Source organism: Electrophorus electricus, chromosome 5 (genome assembly GCF_041902795.1).
Source record: "Electrophorus electricus isolate QZ-2024a chromosome 5, ASM4190279v1, whole genome shotgun sequence".
NCBI lineage: Eukaryota > Metazoa > Chordata > Actinopteri > Gymnotiformes > Gymnotidae > Electrophorus > Electrophorus electricus.
In genome coordinates this window covers 13,823,104-13,845,000 of record NC_137501.1, presented here as the reverse complement: position 1 = coordinate 13,845,000, position 21,897 = coordinate 13,823,104, and the positions used below count along the sequence as shown (strand labels likewise).

General features: G+C 44.8%; 2 protein-coding genes across 8 annotated transcripts in view; one reads left to right on the top strand and one right to left on the bottom strand.

Moving 5' to 3' along the window:
• The window catches only part of fat1a (FAT atypical cadherin 1a), a 66,986-nt gene extending 58,820 nt beyond the window's left edge, over positions 1–8,166 (top strand). For 3 of the 6 annotated variants that reach the window (XM_035529867.2, XM_035529863.2, XM_035529864.2), the window contains 7 exons: positions 1–370; positions 464–617; positions 1,103–1,213; positions 1,488–2,164; positions 2,907–3,044; positions 5,526–5,561; positions 6,468–8,166. The exon at positions 1–370 is cut by the window's left edge and continues 102 nt beyond it. In XM_035529867.2, the coding sequence (XP_035385760.2) occupies positions 1–370; positions 464–617; positions 1,103–1,213; positions 1,488–2,164; positions 2,907–3,044; positions 5,526–5,561; positions 6,468–7,156 (2,175 nt within the window). In that variant the 3' untranslated portion in view covers positions 7,157–8,166. Of the gene's footprint in view, positions 371–463; positions 618–1,102; positions 1,214–1,487; positions 2,165–2,906; positions 3,045–3,647; positions 3,713–5,525; positions 5,562–6,467 lie in introns of all 6 variants that reach the window. The other 3 variants (XM_035529868.2, XM_035529866.2, XR_004776475.2) reach the window with 2 other exon arrangements.
• Positions 8,167–13,044: 4,878 nt separating this feature from the next.
• On the bottom strand, positions 13,045–16,467 carry LOC145657941 (uncharacterized). 2 transcript variants are annotated; one of them, XM_081714823.1, is made up of 2 exons: positions 16,424–16,467; positions 13,045–16,117 (listed from the first exon to the last, which is right to left on the bottom strand). In XM_081714823.1, exon 2 carries the CDS (start codon positions 16,107–16,109, stop codon positions 14,565–14,567), a length of 1,545 nt encoding a protein of 514 aa, XP_081570949.1. In that variant the 5' UTR covers positions 16,110–16,117; positions 16,424–16,467; the 3' UTR covers positions 13,045–14,564. The 2 variants fall into 2 exon arrangements, with proteins under 2 accessions (XP_081570949.1, XP_081570948.1); XM_081714822.1 differs by having other exon boundaries at positions 16,419–16,441.
• Positions 16,468–21,897: the final 5,430 nt, after the last annotated feature.

Genomic DNA, 21,897 nt, shown 5'->3' with positions numbered 1-21,897 from the left:
TCCCTGGAGGTGGATGGGAACCACGCCCGCCTGCTACTGGACGGCACTCACGCCGCGTCGGGGCGGGCGCCGGGGACGCTGCGCACGCTCAACCTGGACACCAGCGTCTTCTTCGGGGGCCTGGTGCGGGTTGGGCCGGGGGGCGGGCCTGGACGCCCACCCGTCACCGGCGGCCTGCGCGGCTGCCTGGGTGGGGTGGTGCTGAACGGGCGCGAGCTGCCGCTCGGACCCCCGGCCCACGTGGAACGCTCCGTCCTGGAGGAGATGGTGGGGGCGGAGTTAGGATGCAGAGTCCTGCCCCCTGTGCCAGCGTGCGACGCCGCTGACCCCTGCACCAATGGCGGCACCTGCGCCGAGCTGCCTGACGGAGGTACGTGTATCCCTGTACCCAGAGAGTGTGTGTGTGTGTGTGTGTGTGTGTGTGTGTTAGCTTGAGCTCAATGTCCCCATGCTCTTGCCGTAGGTTACTTCTGCAAGTGCAGCTCGCTGTTCATGGGCTCACACTGCGAGTTACCCATCAGCCCCTGCTCCTCCAACCCCTGCCTGTATGGGGGCACTTGCATGCCGCGCGCTGACAGCTTCTACTGCCAGTGCCGTGGACAGTACTCCGGCCAGCGGTGAGAGTACACACACGCGTGCATACACACGCACGCACACACGTACACACACACACGCACGCACATGCACTGTGCTCACATACATACAAACGTTTGCCTATTCACACAAATATACAAATGAGCACCTATGTATTCACGCACACACAGACACACACACACACACACACACACACACACACACACAACTGTGCTCATGTGCATACAGGCACACAGCTCTTCACACATGCGCACACAAACACACACACACACACACACTCTCCCACACATGCACATGCGCACACGCACACAGTTTAGCGCAGGATACTCTGTTCTTGTCTCTGATCCCTTCTGTGTGTGTCTGCGTGTGTGCGTGTGCACGTGTGTGTGTGTGTGTGTGTGTGTGTGTGTGTGTGTGTGTGTGCGTGTGCACATATGTGTGTGTGTGTGTGTGTGTCTGCGTGTGTGCGTGTGCACGTGTGTGTGTGTGTGTGTGTGTGTGTGTGTAGATGTCAGCTGGGTCCATACTGCACGGAGAACCCCTGCAAGAACAGCGGCAGGTGCATTGACAGTCTCGACGGCCCTGTGTGTGAGTGTGAGCCCGGTTTCCAAGGAGACAGGTATAACCACGCACACCTCACCTCGTAGCTGGGCATGACATGAGCAGATGTGTGTGTGCGTGTGTGTGTGTGTGCGTGTGTGTGTGCGTGCGTGCGTGTGCGTGCACGCACATGTGTGCATTTTCGTATTTGTGCTGAGATTGAAGTTGTGCACTTATCTGTTTTGTGTTTATGTGAGTATATTTTTGGAATCACTGCCTACACCAATCTAATTCTTTTGTGTGTGTGTGTGTGTGTGTGTGTGTGTTTGTGCGTGCGTGCGTGTGTATGCCAGGTGCCTGAGCGACGTGGACGAGTGTGCGCGTAACCCGTGCAATAACGGTGGGCAGTGCCACAACACGTATGGCTCGTTCAGCTGCAACTGCTCTCTGGGCTTCGGGGGGCGCCGCTGCGAACTCCACGGCGAGCTGCACAACCACTTCGTCTCCACCTCCTGGAACATCGGCCTGGAGGAAGTGGTCGGCATCGTCGTGTTCCTCGCCGCCATCTTCCTGCTCGTCCTGCTCTTCGTTGCCGTGCGCAAGCGGGCGTGCCGCCGCCGCCGTAGCCGCTCCAAATCGGACGGGGGCGGGGTGGTGGGCGGAGCCCCGAGAGGAGGCGTGCTCGGCGTCGGTGGCCCGCCCCCATTCCTCCAGCGCCCGCCCTACTTCGACGCCAAGACCGGGCGGGGCATGTACTCGGACGTGCCGCCCCAGGTGCCCGTGCGGCCCATCTCCTATACCCCCAGCATCCCCAGCGACTCGCGCAACAACCTGGACCGCAACTCGTTCGAGGGCTCGGCCATCCCTGAGCACCCCGAGTTCAGCACGTTCAACCCAGACGCGGCGCACGGACACCGGAAGACCGTGGCCGTCTGCAGCGTGGCACCCAACCTGCCCCCGCCCCCGCCCTCCAATTCCGTGTCCGACAGCGACTCCATCCAGAAACCCAGCTGGGACTACGATTATGATGGTACGGGCAGGGAGGGGCCGTGGAGCAGTGGCGCGGCAGGACTGTCCACACACCTGGTCCGGGATATGCCACGTTTCTAGATTTCATCGTGTTTATCATGGGATCACTTTTTCTTTGCAACAAGTATTTCTAAATGTTAATTCTCTAATTAATTTGAGAATTGAGAAGCAAATGCTTCCAGTAACTACTTCCATTCTCATTCTTCCTGTATAGGATTCATACGTGTAAATAATGTTTAATGGCCGGTGTTTTAGAGCTACATATAGCAGTGAGCTTATAGAAGGTTTGAGAGGAGAAAAGACAGAGGCGAAGTGATTAATGTAATTATGGGCTTTTCACAGAAATTGAGCTTCCTATGTTTTTAAACACAGCTGAATTTCATATAAACTGCCTGAATGTTCCAGATTTTTTTGCTATAGAGATTCCTCTACTTAGCCCTCAGCTGTGGAACTCATGTGTGCCTGTGCTAATACATCTCACTCTGACTTGACTCTCACGGGGGCCTGTGGCAAAACATCTCACTCTGACTCCACACTCACGTGTGCCTGTGCTAATACATCTCACTCTGACTTGACTCTCACGGGGGCCTGTGGCAAAACATCTCACTCTGACTCCACACTCACGTGTGCCTGTGCTAATACATCTCACTCTGACTTGACTCTCGCGGGGGCCTGTGGCAAAACATCTCACTCTGACTCCACACTCACGTGTGCTAAGATGTCTCCCTCGCTCTGACCCGCAGCTAAAGTCGTAGACCTGGACCCATGCCTGGGCAAGAAGGCTGCAGACGACAACGCGTGCCCGCACTTCGCCACCAGGGGGAGCATGTCCGAGGTGCAGTCGCTCAGCTCCTTCCAGTCTGAGTCCTGCGACGACAACGGTACGTTACCCCGCCGCGCCACGTCAGATCGGAATAATCACGGACCAATCCCTTCGTCCCGCCTCCAGCCAGGCGCACGCTGTGGTGGGTCTGTCCGGATGCTTGAGTGTATCCGATGATAATGTTCTGAACCGTGGCCAGTTAAACCACCAGAACCAGAACCAGAACCTTAGTCATCTTGACTGTAACTGGAGAATTCGAGCATTAGTCCTGCAGATGTTGGATTCAATCCCAAAGTTCCCTGACGGCCTCTTTATGTAGTAAATTATTTTGATGGGGGATTTTGAGTGGGATTTTGCACTTAATCTGTAGTATCCACTTGCAGCCCAAGAGCGTTAGACCTCCTCTGTGGTGCGCAGTGTGTCCCGTTGTCTCAGTTACACCACTGTAGTGGCGGCATTGTTGGTGAGCCGACGACACTGATCCCCTGTCTGCCTTCTTACCCTCTCTCCCTCCCTCCCTCCCTCCCTCTCTCTTTCTCTCTCTCTCGCTCTCTCTCTCCCTCTGTAACCGGGGCTTCCCGGATTGGGGGTGATGTTCCGCTTCTGCTGTCACTCACCGTCTCTCTCTCTCTCCACCTTCTTTTGCCTGCTGGGACTGCAGCGCCAATCTGGATCAAATCGCTCCAAAGACCCAGAGCGCGGTTTTAGCTAAACACCAGCCTGCTCGTAAGTCCCCACAGCTGCCGGGGGAAGGAAGGCATCGGCCGACGAGATTCTCAACGCATGAAAAAATGAGAAAGGCGTCCCCTTCTGTCGTCGTTCTTTAGCTTCACCTTTTTTCCCGAAAGACAGCACCAGCGCTCCCTGTTGGTCAGAAGCTTAAGACGAAGACATGACTGATCGTATGACTGCCCCATCTCTACTCTCTAGATCCTAGCTCTCTCTGGTGAATCTCCGATTCACTCACTTTTTTTTTCTGCGAGCATGTCTGTGTGGGTGAATGTGGGTATGTCCACATTTATGAGTGTCTGCTTATTTGTCTGTGTGTGTGTGTGTGTGTAGTCAAAGCTCTTACAGGCTGTTTAACAGCTCAGCCAAGAGCATCAAACAAGGGTAGCAGAAGGCCGTCTCAGTCTGCACCATCAGTCATGTTCACCTTTGACCTTCTAAGCCACTGATCTTCGCCTCTTTTGCCCATCATTGCTGGCCCAGCTCTGGTCCTGGGTGGCCACGCCTCCTGCACTGCCAAACCCCCCTTTTTCCTGTTTCTGCCTGGAGCCAGAACGCCTCCTTCGCCCTAGCCCCGCCCACCCGGGCCCGCCTTCTCTCTCTCATCCTTGAGAACTCTCACGATCTTTCCTTCCGTCCACGGGGCAGCGGGCGTCCCGGCCGTTTCCGTGGTGTCCTCGCTGGTGTGTGTGTGTTTGTGCGTGCACTTCCCTGCGTCATCATGCACGATCATCCCACCTCCACCGTGCCGCGTCCCCGGCGTCCAGGGTGGGAGGGACGAGACACATTTCAGGAGCATTTCAGTGGAGTCCCTGCGTTGTGTCTCTGTATGTCCCCAAATCAGTCCATCCGTGTCCTCCACTTCCACAAACAGGTGTCCATAGCCACAGTAACACCGCGCAGTCCCAAGGGCCAAGCTGGCTGTGGGTGGCGGGCGGGCGGGGGTTGCTTTTCCCAGAAGCCCTTGCAACACAGTCGTTGTCATCACATGGCCCTCTGCGCCGCACTCACGCCCTCTCGTCGCGATGACACTCACACCAGGCTGCACTCAGGAGACGGTGGCCCAGACGTCCTTTTTCACGTCTTCGGCGTCCGCCCCATAAAATCAGCCTTTCCTCTGTACCCCCTAGTGGGGTCCCCGCCCTCCTCCCAACCACCTTCATTCTACTTTAGCCTCATCAGACGTCCCCGCACTAACGTCAGCTCTCTCTCTCTCGTCTTGACTGCCCCAGCCGCTCCCCCAAGCCTCTCTCGTGACAGTGATCCGCCTGGTCAGTGTTTGGGCTGGCTCGGTGGAGGCAGAAGGTACCGTGGTAACTCCCTGCTCGCCTCTGCACCTACCTGCCGCCTGTGCTCCTTTCTGTGTGGTGGTCTGTTTTTAAATGTGGGGAGGGAGGGTTGGGTGTAATGTCCCACACGGATGCCTTGTCTTTAGCCAGCCACGTGTCTCAAAATACAAACAAACCATAGAGCATTTGTGAACACCGTCTTCTTGCGATTTGCCAATCAGAAATGGTGATGTCACAGTCGGTCGCACATCAGAAATGGTGATGTTGCGGGGGGCTCTGATGTCATCGCAGCACCCGTCCATGACCCCGCGACCCCCTTCAGCCCGGTCCCACAAGCGACGGGACCCGCGCGAGACGACGTGTCTGTTTAAACATGGGGCATGGGCGTGTTTTCATGGTGTCCTCTCTCTCTCTCTCTCTCTCTCTCTCTCTCTCTCCATGTCTCACTCTCTCTCTCCCAGTGTAAGTCTTGGTATCTGACGTTTTCTCTCTCGTTTCTCTACTGTTTGCGTTGTCTAAAGAGTCGTCCCCGCCTCACGAGCTCAAGAACCCCAGAGGTGAATCTCTTTCCTCTGTTTGCCTGAAGTGTTGTCTCCCATCCCTTTGGTATTAACTGCTCCCTGCATGCACGCAGCGCCGTGACAAAACACACACACACACACACACACACACACACACACACACACACACACACACACACACACACACACACACCTCCCCCTAGTGGTCATGCAGGGGATAAATCTTCATTTCAGTACATAGTCTGCATCTTTAAAGGAACATTCTTCTCATTAATGTTAATTTAAACAATTAGCGTGTTGTGAAAATTAAGCTCAATGCTGTGCATTGTAAGCTACATAAATATTCATCTCTCAGCACTAGTGAAACTGACTTTCTATGTTACTGTTTGAAAATATATAAACGTTTTTTTGTCCCAGCTGTAAAAAAGTGGTGTCTTGCAACCAGCCTGAAAAGCCTACAGCAAGTAGAGTGTTATATCCAAGTGTTTTATGAGTTGTGTGAATTTGTCATTACTTGTGTCATTTTCACCACTGAAAAACATCTATATCCCATGCAAAGTTAATATTTTTCTAGAACAAATTTGTGAAAATGGAACCCCGAGTGTTACTAGCACCTGTGTTTTTGCGTGTTTTTGTTGTAACCCAGTGGTTCTGTGTTGTCCGCGTGATCGTGTGACTTTGCTGTGGCATGCTGCTGTCTGAAGTGCTAATGATGTCAGCGACGTTGCCGTCGTGTAGAGGGTCTGTGGGAGTTCAGTTTCAGTTCGCGTCGTTCGAATGAAATTCATTTAAAAACACCAAAATATTTTTATTGGCCAGGCAGAACTGAAAATGAATTCTACACCAAAATGTTATTGTGTGTAATTTAAAGAAAGCTGTCCGTCTCTGAAAGATCGCTCTGGTGTCACTGTTATGACTGACATTTCTTGTTTGGTCTCTTAGGGTACCACTGGGACACGTCTGATTGGATGCCGAGCGTTCAGCTTCCTGGAATCCAGGAGTTCCCTCAATACGAGGTGGTGGAGGCCCCGCCCACTCTCTACAACGACCCCGCCCTGCTGGACACGGACTACTACCCCGGCGGGTATGACATTGAGAGCGATTTCCCCCTGCCGCCTGACGACTTCCCCACCCATGACGACCTACCCCCACCCCCACCCATGCCCGAGCCCGGCGGGCGCTACAACACCCTCCGCGCCCTTGGCCCCGCCCCCTCCAGCCCCGGGGGGGCGGGGGGGCGCCAGCGTCCGCCCCTCCCCCAGCTCTACGCCCTCAACCATTACCTCCCACAGCACCAGTACCCGTCGGACGCCGAGTCCCAGAGCAACCCCACCGACACCCTGGCCTCCTCCACCACCGCCTCCCCGGGCGGGCCCCGGCGCTGCGGATACGGCCGCGGGTTCGACGCCCCGGCGGCGGCAGACGACGCCTCGCTGTCGGTGTGCACGTCCACGGCGTCCTGCTCGGACATGTCGGCGTGCTGCGAGGAGTCGGAGGCGCTCATGAGCGACTACGAGAGCGGAGGAGAGGAGGAGGAGGAGGAGGAGGAGGAGGTGGGCAGGGCACAGTTCCAGCAGTTGCTCATACCGCGCGGCACGCCAGCCCAGAAAGAGCAGCACACTGAAGTCTGAACACTGGATCCGATAGGGAACAAATAGAAGTGCCTGAAAATTAACCCTTATGCAGGAGACTCAAGCAGAGCATAACACACACGCGCACACACACACACACACACACACAAACACACAAAAGCTGTACGGAAGATATCGCACACGGTACGCAGACACACACACACACACACACACACTCAAGACACGCAAGCAAAGTTCCTCGTCTGGCTGCTGACGTGCTTGAGGGAACATTTGGACAGACCAGTTCATTCCACCAGGAGTCTGGAGTCAGAGGGCGATAGTGTAATTCATACATGGTGTGAATTTGCTGTAACTGTCATTATGCACACAGTGTCCAGAAGAATCGTATCGACGTGTAATTCACGCTTTCATTTTCCAGGTTGGAAAAGAGCAACATTTCAAAGTGATACCTGTCTGTATTTGTATAGATAAAAACCACGCTTTTATTTTGACAATTCATCTTTCATCTGTAATGTAAATGGCAATGTACAGATTTGATTTCAAAGGTTTAATAGGTTTGTTTTGTAGATATTTTATGATTTTTAATTTTCCCAAAAAAATGCACAAACTAACAACAGTTTTCATTCTCAAAAAAAAAAAGATCAGGAAAAAATATGTACGAGTCCATTAAAAAAAAAAAGTTGTGTCTTGTTGCACACAAGACCCACCCAGTCCATATTTTACCCTCGGTTCTGTTAGGCGTCGGCGTATTATTGTGACGTTCCTTTATGTTTATTTTGGTTTTCTGTTTTTCTCAGTTGTAAACTGCAACTTCAGAACCTCGTTGTACTTTTCACCAGGAAAAAACGGGACACGGTTTATTTACGTGCCGCAAGGAAGCGCGGACGCGAGGCTTTTTTCCAGGGCCGCGCTCATGTCCGAGTGATGTTCCGGTCTTGTTTATGGCTTTTGTTTTTTGTTGTTGTTTTTTTGTTTGTTTGTTTGTTTTTAATACTGCCACTAGCTTAACCGCTTTACTACTGGCAATAAATTATTCTTAAAAATACAAACTCTTTACAAGCCTTGTTACTTTGAAGATGGACATTTGTGCCTTTGAGTTTGATTGACACCTATCCCAACACAGGATGAGTCACATGTCATGCAAACTTTTACTCATTAGCAATTGTGATGTAGTGTGTGAATATATGACAGAAACATCCTTATCTGTAATTACATTCTTCAAAGCTCTAGAAAAACCTCAGTGTTTGTGTTTGTAGCTGTAACCTGGAAACATCTTCAGTCTCTCAATAAGACAAGTCTGCAGTACATCTGAAATGACCGAAAATCTCCAGTGGAAGCACTGAATTCTGTATTGCTCCCACTAATAATAAACGCTAAACACAAGTAACTTTCATCGCCATTACCGTCATAGGAAATATCCCACATTACAAGCCAGCAAGATGAACAAGTCTTAGAGTTGCAAGTCTGAAAACCCTTTAAAACATTTTTTTATGAATGACACCTTAAAATGTGATCTGAACGTAAGTTATAATAATAAATAAAAGAACTAACAAGTAAATAAACCGCTTAATATATAAAATAACTAAATAGAAGAAATTTGAATTGTCATCCTGCCTATAGACTGGATTTCTGGCAGAGGTCAGGGCTGTGTCCTGCCAAGGCCACAGATGTTCTGCATCATTAATAGAGCAAGACGTGCAGCCCTTAGTACAACTGTGTCCAACTGTGTACTTTACTACAATACACACATCATGGATCCCAGTCTCTCATTCGAAGCTCATGGAAGCAGTATTTCTAGGACTGCGTTTCTCGATTAGGAACATGCTCTCCTCACTTGTTGCAGAAAAGCTAGTCCATGCATTTATTACTTCAAGATTGACTACTGTAATGCCTTACTATCAGGCTGTACTACCAAGTGCCTAAACAAGCTTCAGCTAGTTCAAAATGCAGGAGCCAGAGTTCTTACTAGAACTAGAAAATGTGATCCCATCACTCCTATCTTAGATACTTTACACTGTCTCCCAGTAAAATTTCATATTGATTATAAAATACTTCTAATAACTTACAAAGCACTGAATGGTCTTGCCCCACAGTACCTTAGAGACCTCATGCTGCATAACAACCCACTACATCTGCTTAGATCAAAAGGTGCAGGTTCTTTACTAGTACCAAGAATAAGAAAATCTACCACAGGGGGCAAAGCCTTTTCCTACAAAGTTCCCACACTATGGAATAACCTGTAAATGTTCAAGACTCAGACACATTCTCAATCTTTATTTAAGGATATTTAAGGATAGACTGAAAACCTATAGTCAGGCATTTTATTAACTACTTCCTTTTAGCTGTCCTGCTATAGCTAACTGTTTCTTACGCTTCACTCGTCCACAGTAGCCCCACCCTCCGGGCTCCCTGTAGCACCAGTAGTAAGCTCCTCCGTACTTCCCACAGGGGTGGTCTCGCCGACAAGCGTTTCCTTCCTAATCCACATTCTTCATTTGGGAGCAGTAGTCCCAGCCTGTGGTGGTGTAACACCAGGAGTAGCTCTCTCCACGGGTTTCACAGGTACCATCACACGTCCGCCCATAGGTGGAGATGAACTGGACTGGAGTGACCTCCTTCGTGTCGGAGCCTCGCACCCAACCCTCCCCGCAGACGGGAAGGACGAGGAGCACTGCATTCAGCGGCAGCTGTCAAGCAAACAGGACAAAAGGGAAGGAAATTGGATGGGAAGGAAATTGGATGGGAAGGAAAACAGAAAACAGAAAACTTTCCTTTAAAATGCATTGTACAAATACAAGTAATACCGATTACCTGTTATGTTTATTAAATAAAGGAACAGTTATTTAGCAGCCTAAACCTAAATTGCAATCTGTAATCTGAAAATAACCAGTGGCATATCTGCTGGAATTGCGTGTGATCCGATGATCTAGTTTAGTGGTTTGTAGACGGCATGCTCAGCACCTGCTGATGTCTATGAGTGCCAGACTTCAAGCAGTCATGGCATGCGAGCAATATGCAGCAAAGTACTAAACACAACTGCTTTAATGTGCAAATCACTGCTATGTCCCAAACCTTACGGTACACTGGAATGAGGGGGACTATAAAAAAAGTGTTGTAATTTCAACATGATGAAACCTAGATGTATGCAAATGCCCTTAAATTAAAATCTGGAATGTGCACTGTAATCTAATCTGATTGGTTTGATGTGAAATTTGAAACAGAGGGGCATATCAAGAATAAATGCGTCTGGGAGCTGGTTCGCCTAGTGGTGGATCTCCCTTACTGTGTCCTGTTTGTTAGATCACCAGGCTGTGCAGTTAACTGTGTTGTGTGCGCATGCATGCTTGCTGTGGTCTACAATTGCAGCCCAGATATTCTGTCTCCAATCTTTACTGGGCATAGAGATTATCCTTGTGTTACATTAATGTTAATAAGTTACCCATGTGTTACATTAACCTTAACATGTCACCCATGTGTTACATTAACCTTAACATGTTACCCATGTGTTACATTAACCTTAACATGTCACCCATGTGTAACATTAATGTTAACATGTTACCCATGTGTTAATGTAACACATTACCCATGTACTCATGTGTTCCATTAACACGTTACCCATGTATCCATAGGTTACATTAACACATTACCCATGTATCCATAGGTTACATTAACACATTACCCATGTATCCAAAGGTTACATTAACACATTACCCATGTATCCATAGGTTACATTAACACATTACCCATGTACCCATGTGTTCCATTAACACATTACCCATGTATCCATGTGTTACATTAACACATTACCCATGTATCCATGTGTTCCATTAACACACTACCCATGTACCCATGTGTTCCATTAACACATTACCCATGTGTCCATGTGTTCCATTAACACATTACCCATGTATCCATGTGTTACATTAACACATTACCCATGTACCCATGTGTTACATTAACACATTACCCATGTACCCATGTGTTACATTAACACATTACCCATGTATCCATGTGTTACATTAACAAATTACCCATGTATCCATGTGTTACATTAACACATTACCCATGTACCCATGTGTTACATTAACACATTACCCATGTACCCATGTGTTCCATTAACACATTACCCATGTGTCCATGTGTTACATTAACACATTACCCATGTACCCATGTGTTACATTAACACATTACCCATGTACCCATGTGTTACATTAACGCATTACCCATGTACCCATGTGTTACATTAACACATTACCCATGTATCCATGTGTTACATTAACACATTACCCATGTACCCATGTGTTACATTAACACATTACCCATGTGTCCATGTGTTCCATTAACGCATTACCCATGTACCCATGTGTTCCATTAACACATTACCCATGTGTCCATGTGTTCCATTAACGCATTACCCATGTACCCATGTGTTACATTAACACATTACCCATGTGTCCATGTGTTCCATTAACACATTACCCATGTATCCATGTGTTACATTAACACATTACCCATGTATCCATGTGCTTTTTTCCTCCCTCTTTTGGCATTCTGGATTCTGGACTGTTTTTTTTTTACTCTGCCCTTTGTCTGGCTCTAAAAAACCCTGTTTGCCCCAGATTGGAATTTGTTCTGTAATAAATATTTGACATCTTCACTCATGCTGTCGTGCAGGGTTGTTATACCAAACACACCATCTGCCAGGAAGTTTGCCCAGTCCGCCCCATGTCACCTGATAATAAAACATGACACAGGGCAGAGACTAGACGAAACAGAAACAAACAAATGCATGTGGTTCTAGCATCATAGGAACCACAAATTCAGAGGCAGGAAGCAACGCCAATAACCTCTAATATTAGTTGGACCCCATGGCCTTCATCAAACCCTGGGCCTGTGCAGATATCTGTATATTAAGTGTTCCCCGAAAAAGGTTCAGTCCTGTGTTGTTCTGGTACCCCTGTCCATGTGGTTCGCACATGCCTGTCTGATGTCGATTTAACTTTGGGCTCTGTGAGCATCTGTCCCTCCGTGAAATTCCGATGGCTTCACTATCAATGGCAAAACCTGCATGACCCTTGACCCTTGCCAAACCTGGAATGTCTGGATATACTTTCTTAAATCTGAAATTCTTTGTTCATCATCCAGGATTTCACATACATGATCAGCTGACTGTCTGCTATTATCATTACATGCTAAAGTCTCAGATTTCTCTCAGGTGTGATGCACTATCCCTGTAGGTACCAACAAGGCCATAGTCACTACCTCAGATGCTGTCTTCATAAGGCAGTCTGATGTACATGCCATCTATTCTGCCTTGATTGTCACTTAAAATTTTAACTACAACTCTGTCTATGATTGATAACAGACAAACTTGTGCTGTTGTAGTATTGTCTTACATACCAAGGCCAGCTGGTTAATTTCAGCACACACTGGTCATCAGAGAACTCAGGAAGAGAAGTGTTTTGGTCTGATGAGTGATTTCACCAGGCTGGATAACTTGGATTCCAACATTTTCACCAATTTCAATATTGTTCAGCTCACAGTTAATCAGTATTTAATAATCCTTACAGTTCAGTCCTTAGCTAAGGAAAGGATTCAAAACTAAATGTTAAAGTATGGGACTATGTATTTCTTTTTAAAATTCCTATATTTCTATTAAACATAATTATTTATGTTTTATTCAGATTATTATAGAAGATAACCAATATTCCATTTACATGTTTGACCAGTTTTCTCTCACTGGTAAAAGAGGGTGTCAGAAATGCGCGTAAAGATAAAACAGTGTGTGGTGAGAACACGTGACCCGCTCCATCACTCTGAGCTGCTGTTGAACTAGAGCCACATTTCTAAAGTAAATAAAACTCAAACTGCGGTCCCGCAACTGTAACGGTCGTGTTGAGGGAGTGGGATGCTGAGACAAGTCTCCTTAACAAAACAGGTCTTTATTAACACGACAGACAAAAAACGAAACTAACAGCGCGATGGACAGCGCGAGACTCACGAAACAGCAACAATATAGCAACTCTCTACATTAAGCTACACTTGTGTTTACTTAGGACACGTGATATACACTGGGTTAAACACCAACAACAGACCGCACAACAACAGGGATTTAAATACACGTGTTAACAAGGAACATAACTACAAACAGGTGTGACATGGAGAATTAACACAGCAGGGGTGTGACGATGGACACGCAGACACACACACACACGGGGAGGGGTCTAGGAGAGAGGGGTGTGCCATGACAGAAGCATAAAGGAAACAAAATGATTGGACCCGAGCCTGTTTCTGATCTTTTTTGTTGGCAGCTCAGGTGCCACCATTGGTATTTAGACACTTCTGTTAACAGATGTAGGATTTGGCCTGACCTGATACTCCTGTGCCTACCCAGAGATTTTGAGCTGGTTACAGATATTAAACTGCAAATGTGCATCCTATATTCTGACATATTTCATTATCCAGTGGGGTTTAAAATTAAATCATGTAGATAACGTATAAATGCTAATACTCTCATGATTGAGTGATTACACAAGCTTGGTAACATCACTCAAACAGAACCGGCTTCTCTTCAATTTGAGTGCTGTATGAGGCCTGAATAAAAACAGCTTCAAACATCAAGACACTAATACTGAGACAGATCTTGGAATTAAACCCTTTTTCAAATATATAATGAAGTGAATAAATTATATAATGAAAGATACTGGTGAAATGTGTTTATCCTTTAGATATTATGATATTACAATAATATATTTAGATATTATTGTAAAATCATGCTTGTGATACCAATTATTGTGATACCAATTATCATGCTTGTGATACCAAAGATTCCTCTTGTTCTCAGTAATGAAGACATGCACATGAATTTGAGGCTCAAAAGGTTTCCCTCTTTAAAGGTTGTAAACAAACTGTAGCAGAGCACAACATGCATTGTTAATGCATGCCCATATGAGCAACCACATAACTAAAGGTTGATATGCATATATGCCTAAGAGATCGGTGCAAAACTTTACAAATTAGTGATCAGAAATGTAGTTTTGTTTTGATTTAGAATTTATTTTTGATATAATAAACACTTGTAATTCAGTGGTAGAGCACTCCATACCTATATGTCAAAACTGACAAAAGCTTGCTGTGTATTCAGGCACTCTACTCTACTGTTGTGTATTCACGCACTCTCCTGTGTATTCAGTTGGCACCTTCTGTGCACCAGGGAGCTAATTCATTAATACCCTCTGTAGTTAACTGATTCTACCCATATTTAAAACTTTATGGCTTTTGTATTCATTATCATAAAACCGCAGAAACATTATTAAACAAAAACAAAAAAATAAGAGAAATTCGCTACATCAGAACAAGCCAGTTTCACTCCAGTTTAGGCTTTCAGTCATTTTCTGTCGATTTAGGCTTACGTTAGTTTTGCTCTATCCGTTACCAATATAATTAGCTAATCTTCCTCCCAAGGAATGGTGTGAGCTAATGCAGAGGCAGAAAACCAGCTGAGGAAAAAGCGAATGGGAACATTCTCTCTAGAAAACAGAAAGCGTGCTTGGACCCCAGGACCAATGCTCATAGACGACTGATACTCATAAACGAGATATTCGTTGACGTCATCGTCATCACTAGCCTGCTCAAACCCAGACACCCACTGATAGTGCTTATACTCGTTGTCTTGATCTTGTTTGCTGGTGTAGAATCCCACCCAGGAGTTGCGAAATGTATCCTGCCAATCTATAAACAACTTTCTGATGTACAGGCGAGCACAGGCGTAGCCTTCTCTGGTGTAAAGCTGCAGGCTAGCATTGTAGCCACGAATTTCGGTAGGGATTACCCTGTTGGCCCCATCGAACTGTGGCCCCCTCCAGATTACTGAGTAGCGAATGCTAAAAAAAACATGGCCCGTGGAGAAACCGTAGGAGATTAGACGTGGATGGAGTCCGTGTTTTAGTGCAACAAAAGTGTTCTCGGATCCTGATGCTTCGTCTTTAAGGGGTAGAAAAGTCTCAAGGGCCTCAGATGTATCACTTGTGAAGAGGACGAGAGTAGGTTCCAGTTGCATGATGTTCCTGGGAATGCCCCTCCACGTGAGTCTCGCATAACCACGCGGTGTAGATTTCACTTCTATCTTTACTGTGCTGTGGCCTTCACACAATGTCTCAGGCACAAGATTTTCTTTGACTGCTTCATCTATTGAGCAGGACCAGGTCTTCTCGTGGACGGCGTACCTGGCGTCTATGTCATATCCTGCTAGACTCAGGAGCCACCTTACACTTTGCTCCTCAAATATGGTCTTGAGACGTTTGTCAGTGTTTTTCAGGTGGGCCAAGAGTTGGTCAGGGGCGAGGGCGAGTCTCGGATCATCTGAATTTGTTCCAGTGGAGTTCGGACTGCCAGACATATGCAGTTCAAGAGGTTGAATTAGATCCAATGGCTCCTGCAGAGCTTTGACCTGCCTCAGGAGTTTAGGGCTGATCTCATAGGTTTTATCTGGATCAAAGTCATTCCCGTTCTCTACTTGTGTGATGTACACTTTGTCGGCCATCACCGGACTGGCCCTGTCCACCTGAATTACAATCCGGTCCAGGTCCCTGTAGGGATTCTCAGCAGCATTGTAGAAGTCTTGCGTCATGTACGTAGGCAGCTGTGTTCGGACCGACCCCAAAGAGAGGCTTCCCAAAGTGTAGTACACTCGGTTCGAACTCGCGTCCAAGTGTGGAAGGACTCGCTGCATATCTCTGCCATCGCGGACATTTTTGTAGTGCCGGAAGCCGTAGTCCTGCCGCACAGGATCAAAACGAAGCAGGATATCTTCTGACGGAGTTACGGAGATGTGATCAGCCAGCCAGTGCAGCAAGAACAGACCATGGCGAGGATACTCATGGCCAAACTCGATGCTTTTCAGCTCATCTATGTTACGTAAAGTCCGATTGACGAATGCACTGGCAACCAAAACAGAGAGAGAGAGGCAACAGAGCAGTTTGCCCAACTTCATGATCAAAGCTGTTGAAAAACACACAATTTGTTCTTATTGTGTATTTAAATAAACTAATCAATAGATCAATTCTGTCATAACGGAATTGATTGTCTTGCCATTACCACTGATTATATTGACTTTTAACTTAAAAATCTCAATTAATTTATAAACAATAATAAACTCTTAAGCTTCATTTATTTATGATTAAAATAATTTCTAATAATTAAAGTGAGCATGGCTAAACAGCACGTGAAGTCAGATTTAATAATCATATTATGACTTTGCTCGGTCTAAGAGTTTAACATATTAGTCTAAGCATGTAATTACCTGACCTGTGAGTGGTGAAACAGTTACTAAGCCCCTGGTCAGTCCTGTTTGCTTTCAAATGCTTCTGCATGTTGATTTTACTGCATTACATAACTCTACCCTGCAGACAGGTGGTCGCCCTTGGCTTGTTCACTGGGGGTTGGACTTGGACATTTGTAAAGCTGCTTTGTGACAACATCTTTTGTAAAAAGTGCTGTCTGTCTGGACCTCACCAATGTCGGTTTGACCTCACTGGTTATCATCGTCAGTTTGGTCCTCACTGATTAACGTAGTGTATTTGTACCTCATTGATTAATGTGGCCTGTTTGGACCTCACTGATTAATGTGGTCTGTTTGTATCTCATTGATTAATGTGCCCCGTTTGGACCTCACTGACTGACATGCCTTTTTTTAATTGAGCACGCACCATTCAAAAGCCTCCATAGTACGGCTGGATCTGTATGTCAGTCTAAAGAGTTGCTAAACATCACTTTTTCTTTCTGTGCTGCATAAATCCTGTGGCACTGTTGTTGTTGTTTGCTATGGCTCTTGATGGTAAGAAGATGAAGGTAATGAGATTACGTATAAAGTGTCACAGTAAGCACTCATGAGGTCAAGCTGCTGAGACCCAGCTACTGTGAGCAGTTTAAAGGTTTAGTCACTAATTTATAGTAGAAGCATCTTTATTTTTTCTTTACATTCTGATAACAAGCAATAATCAATAATCAAATGCTCTGGTATTAAAGAGTAAAAAAATAGTTACCTGTGGCAACCACAGGACTTTAAAAGAAAAAAAAAAAAACGCCAATCATTTGGACTGGATGAGATGATTGGCTGGTTTACCTGCCTGTCTACCTCCCTCAGGACCCGCCCACATGTGTGCGCTCTGCAGTCTCCACGTGTACTTGTGTGCACATGTGCAGGGTCCTTCACATGGCTCTACACACATTGCTGAAATCTAGGGAGCTGCTTACACAAGAACGGCAGAGAAAGGGAGACCAGCAGAGAAAGGGAGACCAGCAGAGAAAGGGAGACCTAACAAAGACAGAAAAGGAAAGAGAGTAGAAAAGGCTCTGGCCAAAACGAGGACAGAGAAAGAAAGAGGTCAAACTTCTTGTTTTTTATCATTATCATCATTTCAATCCGTATGTCACTGTGTTAGCACGGACTCATTCTGTACCACTGAAGTTTGAGACTTGCAGAATTCCATTCAGTGAGTCTCAGCAAGAACTTTAAATTTGATTACAATGGTTTTAATCACAGCTGGGAGATGTTCCTGTTTAATGTAAGTGTACTGATATTTAGACTGTAGTGTGGTGTTACCTTGGTGATTGATGGACCGATTAAGGTCAGTTCAGGTGCAGACTTGGTGTTGTCTGCTGCTGCAGTAAGTGTGTACCAGGTAAGTGCTGTTATGGTCTGTACATTTCATTCATAAGTACATCATGTGTAAGAACACTGATCCCCCCAACCATCTCCTACTTCCTCTCACCTGTGACCCTTTAACACCTGACATAAACACCTGATGTAAACGCCTGATGTAAACACCTGACCTAAACACCTGACCCATCTCTTAATAAGGGTGCTTGTCTTGGATAAACCCAAACTCACATTCTACCCGTACAGAACTATTGAAGAAAGAATACAGCCTGTCACAGCACATCTGCTTCTATCTTCTATGCCTGGTAATGACATGCTTCTGACTTCAGTTTGTAATATGTCACACTATTTATATCAGCAAAACTGAAGATATGCCATTTCACGAAGCAAGAAAAAATGAAGTTGATATATATATATATATGTCACCTCATGTGTTTGTACATGTGTGGACAAGATTGTGCACATGTACATGTGTTGATCTGGGTTGTTGTGCATTAGTACGTGTGTGTATTAATATGCATCCATTTGTGTACATATCTGTGTGAGCAGGAATGTACTGTCGCCAATCCTTGATGATACCTGCCTTCAGGGACGGTCTTTCCAACAAGTGCATCATGAACACTTTGTTCTGCAGAACCTTCTTCACATCTGCATTCTAATCTGTTTTCTCCAAACATGGGCATTGCAGAGGCAATTTATATTATTGCGAGTGTAGTATGTGAGTAAAAAAAAGGGAATAAATGTTGTTTTATTCAACATTCCAGACTAGGGAGCTAAGCACACACACACACACACGCACACACACACACGCATACACACACTTCTCCACCACACACACATTACAGATGTTCTTTTATAACCACATACTGATGTCACCACCCTCTAGTTCTATATGTTAATCATATATTAAGGTGATCAATTGTTGATAAATGTTTATGCAGTCACACAAGCTATAAATGTGAACTCAATATGAACAATGTGAATATATTAACATAGGAAACCAAATTATGAATCTGTGAAGCTACAATAGAACAGACAGCTGGTTTGTGTTTGTGAGTTTAAAGGTTGTTCTTTTATAATTGCACATCAGTGACACATCATCAGGTGTTTCACAGTTTGTTGTGTTATTATCCATTAGCTCTAGTTATTCTCACCTCATCTTCAATTTGATTGCAATGCACATGAAACATATTAAAACTGCAAACCAATTATTTTCTTCCTTATTGTTTAATGAATTTTTACATCTTAATGATCAGTATGAGTAATCAGTATGTGCATTTGCAAAAATAAACTTCCATTTACGTTAAATCATACAGAAAGGTGTCAGAGAGTAATATTTTAAAATCATGTAAAAGACGGTTGTGCATTTCTCAGAAGTTTCTTTTGCTATTTTAATTTCTTTAGTTATGTTATTATTATTTTACATATAAGTATAATGCTGATATTCCATCTTGATGTATTGACTTTCAGTACATTTCTAACTACTTAATTAGGATCTCCTAGTAGTTTCAGACACAACTGGACATACGGTTGTAGAAATTAGTAGTTATCATTATCTCTTGCAATCAATGTTCAAGAACAGTATTAATATTTCACTGGCAAAATATTTAAGAAAATCATAAATGAATTATAACATTTGTATTAATCTTTTTCATGACATTCTAACAGTAGTCAGTTACATCATCTTGCAGTCACAATCCAGCTGCTCAGTACTTAAAGCAGTACTGAATTTGAAGATCAGAGTAAATCATAACTGTATTATTATAACTATATAATATCATTTGTAACTGATTTTACCTTAACATTTTAAGCTCTGAAACTAATAAACCTTTTGAAAACAAGTACTACAAGTGTACATAATTATGTATTTTGATATTTCCTTATCAAAATGTATAATGTATAAAGACCTTGTATATATCCTTTTAAAAAAAACATTCCATGATGTTATGCAATGATGCATAACTGAGAATTGGTTGCGCCCTACCAGGGTTCAGTGCGGACTGTCTCATTGTCGTAGCCTGTGTCCAGCATGAATCGAATCTGCACCCCACGTCCAATAGCCAAACTGGACTTATATTCATAAATTTCATACTCATAATTCTTCAAGTAAACATTATTTAAATTCTATTTCAACTTTATGCTCCACTGATATGTTTGATAACTGTGATTATTATCCAGGGAACTTGCGTAGAATCCCACCCATGAGTTCTTGAAGACTTTTTTCCAATTGGTGAAGGACTTCTTGATGTAGAGTCGAGCACAAGCGTATCCATCTCTAGCGTAAAGCTGAAGTTTGTAATCATAACTCTCCCAGGGTTCGGTGCGGGCTTTCTCACTTTTGTAGCTTTTGTCCAGCATAAATCGAGCTTGTAGTCCAGGACCAACAGCCAGGCTAGATTCATACTCATAGATGTCATAATCTGCAGTGTAATCTCGATTTGATCTCTTCTAAAAATATATAGACCATTGGTAGGTTTTATAGTTTTTATTATCATCCCATGTAGTGTTGTAGAATCCAACCCAAGAGTTGTAGAAAACACTTTGCCAATCAGTGAAGCACTTGCTGATATAGAGTTGAGCACAAGCATGTCCTCCTTTAGTATAGAGCTCTAAGATGGCATGAAAACCTTTCATTCTAGTGGGTAGAACCCCATTGGCTTCGTCATACTCTGGGCCCATATGAAGTAGGATGAGGAAAAAAGGCCTTTATCAACCTTATAAAGAGCCACTTGAAGGCCAGAATTTAGGGGGATTTTAGTGTAAATAGTTCCAGAAGATCCTCCTTTAAGCAGGTAAATGTGAAATGTTTCATCAGTTTCATCACGAATAAGACTTATTCCTATTTCCAGGCTCTCCGCTATCCCACTCCACATAATCCTTGTACACCCATCAAATGTAGATTTCACCATCAGTTTCATTGTACTCTAGTCCTTACACTGGGGTGTTGTGTCACGTGAATGGCCATGATTTCGTGAAAGTTTGCAGGAAAGGACATTTACCCAGTCACTACAATTAAACTCAACCAAATCCAGAAGCTGTGAGAAACCTTGAGGGTATGAACCTGTGATTTGCAAATCATGGTAAAGATTTGGTAACATTAATGCATTAAGGCCTTGAATCTCCCTCAAGAGTTCTGGACTGACCTGGTAGGTGTTGTCTGGGTCATAGCCAGAACTTTGGTTTCTGTCCTCATAATGCTGTGAGATGTATACTTTTTCTATACATCTATACATTCTTTGATCACGCACATGATTATTCTTTGAAATCTGAATCACAATTCTGTCTATGTTTCTCAAAAGATCTTGCTTGCTTAGTATACTGTAGTCTTTGACATGTTCACCAAACTTTCTTTTCTTAGGATTCTTAGGATTTTTCAGTATTTGTTGTTCGTACTAATACTGTACAGGTGTTTGAAATAGCCAGGAAATTTTCTCACAACTTGATTTTTGAGGCTGCCCAAAGTATAGTATGCCTTCTTTGTGTTCCAGGATAACTCGGGAAATACTTTTGTGTTGTTGATAATCTCATAGTTACCATAGTGATGAAAGCCATAATCTCCCCGAGTCGGATCCATGGCATTAAAGCAAATAATGTCGTTTTGATTGATTGTAACTTCATTAACTTCAAAAAAATACAGCAGAAACAGACCAAGTTGTGGGTATTTTTTACCAAACATGGTGTTTCTCAGGTCATTAATGCTTCTTAATGCTTGGATCAGTGGCAACAGCCAAGACCAGACAGAGACAGAAACAGTAAAGGAGTGCTCTCCACTTCATCATGAACCCTGGAGAATAAAGAAGGTGACACATTTCATTAATCAGCGCATAACTGGGATAAGTCTTTATTCATGCTTGACACATAGCCTATACTTTATTATATGCTCATCATATTAGCATATATCCATCCTGAAGACCCATCTATTTGCAGAATATTTAAAGGGCAACAGACCCTGCTCCCATATTGACTGGCTAATTAGTACTTATTGTAGGGTATTTTTTATTTTGTTTAACAAACTCTAGCACTTATTGTTTAGTCTTCCTCTAGACAATCAATTAAGCGTAGTTCGGCTTGACGCAATAGGACCGCTAATGTGCAGCTCCATCTCTTCGGATCTGGGGGT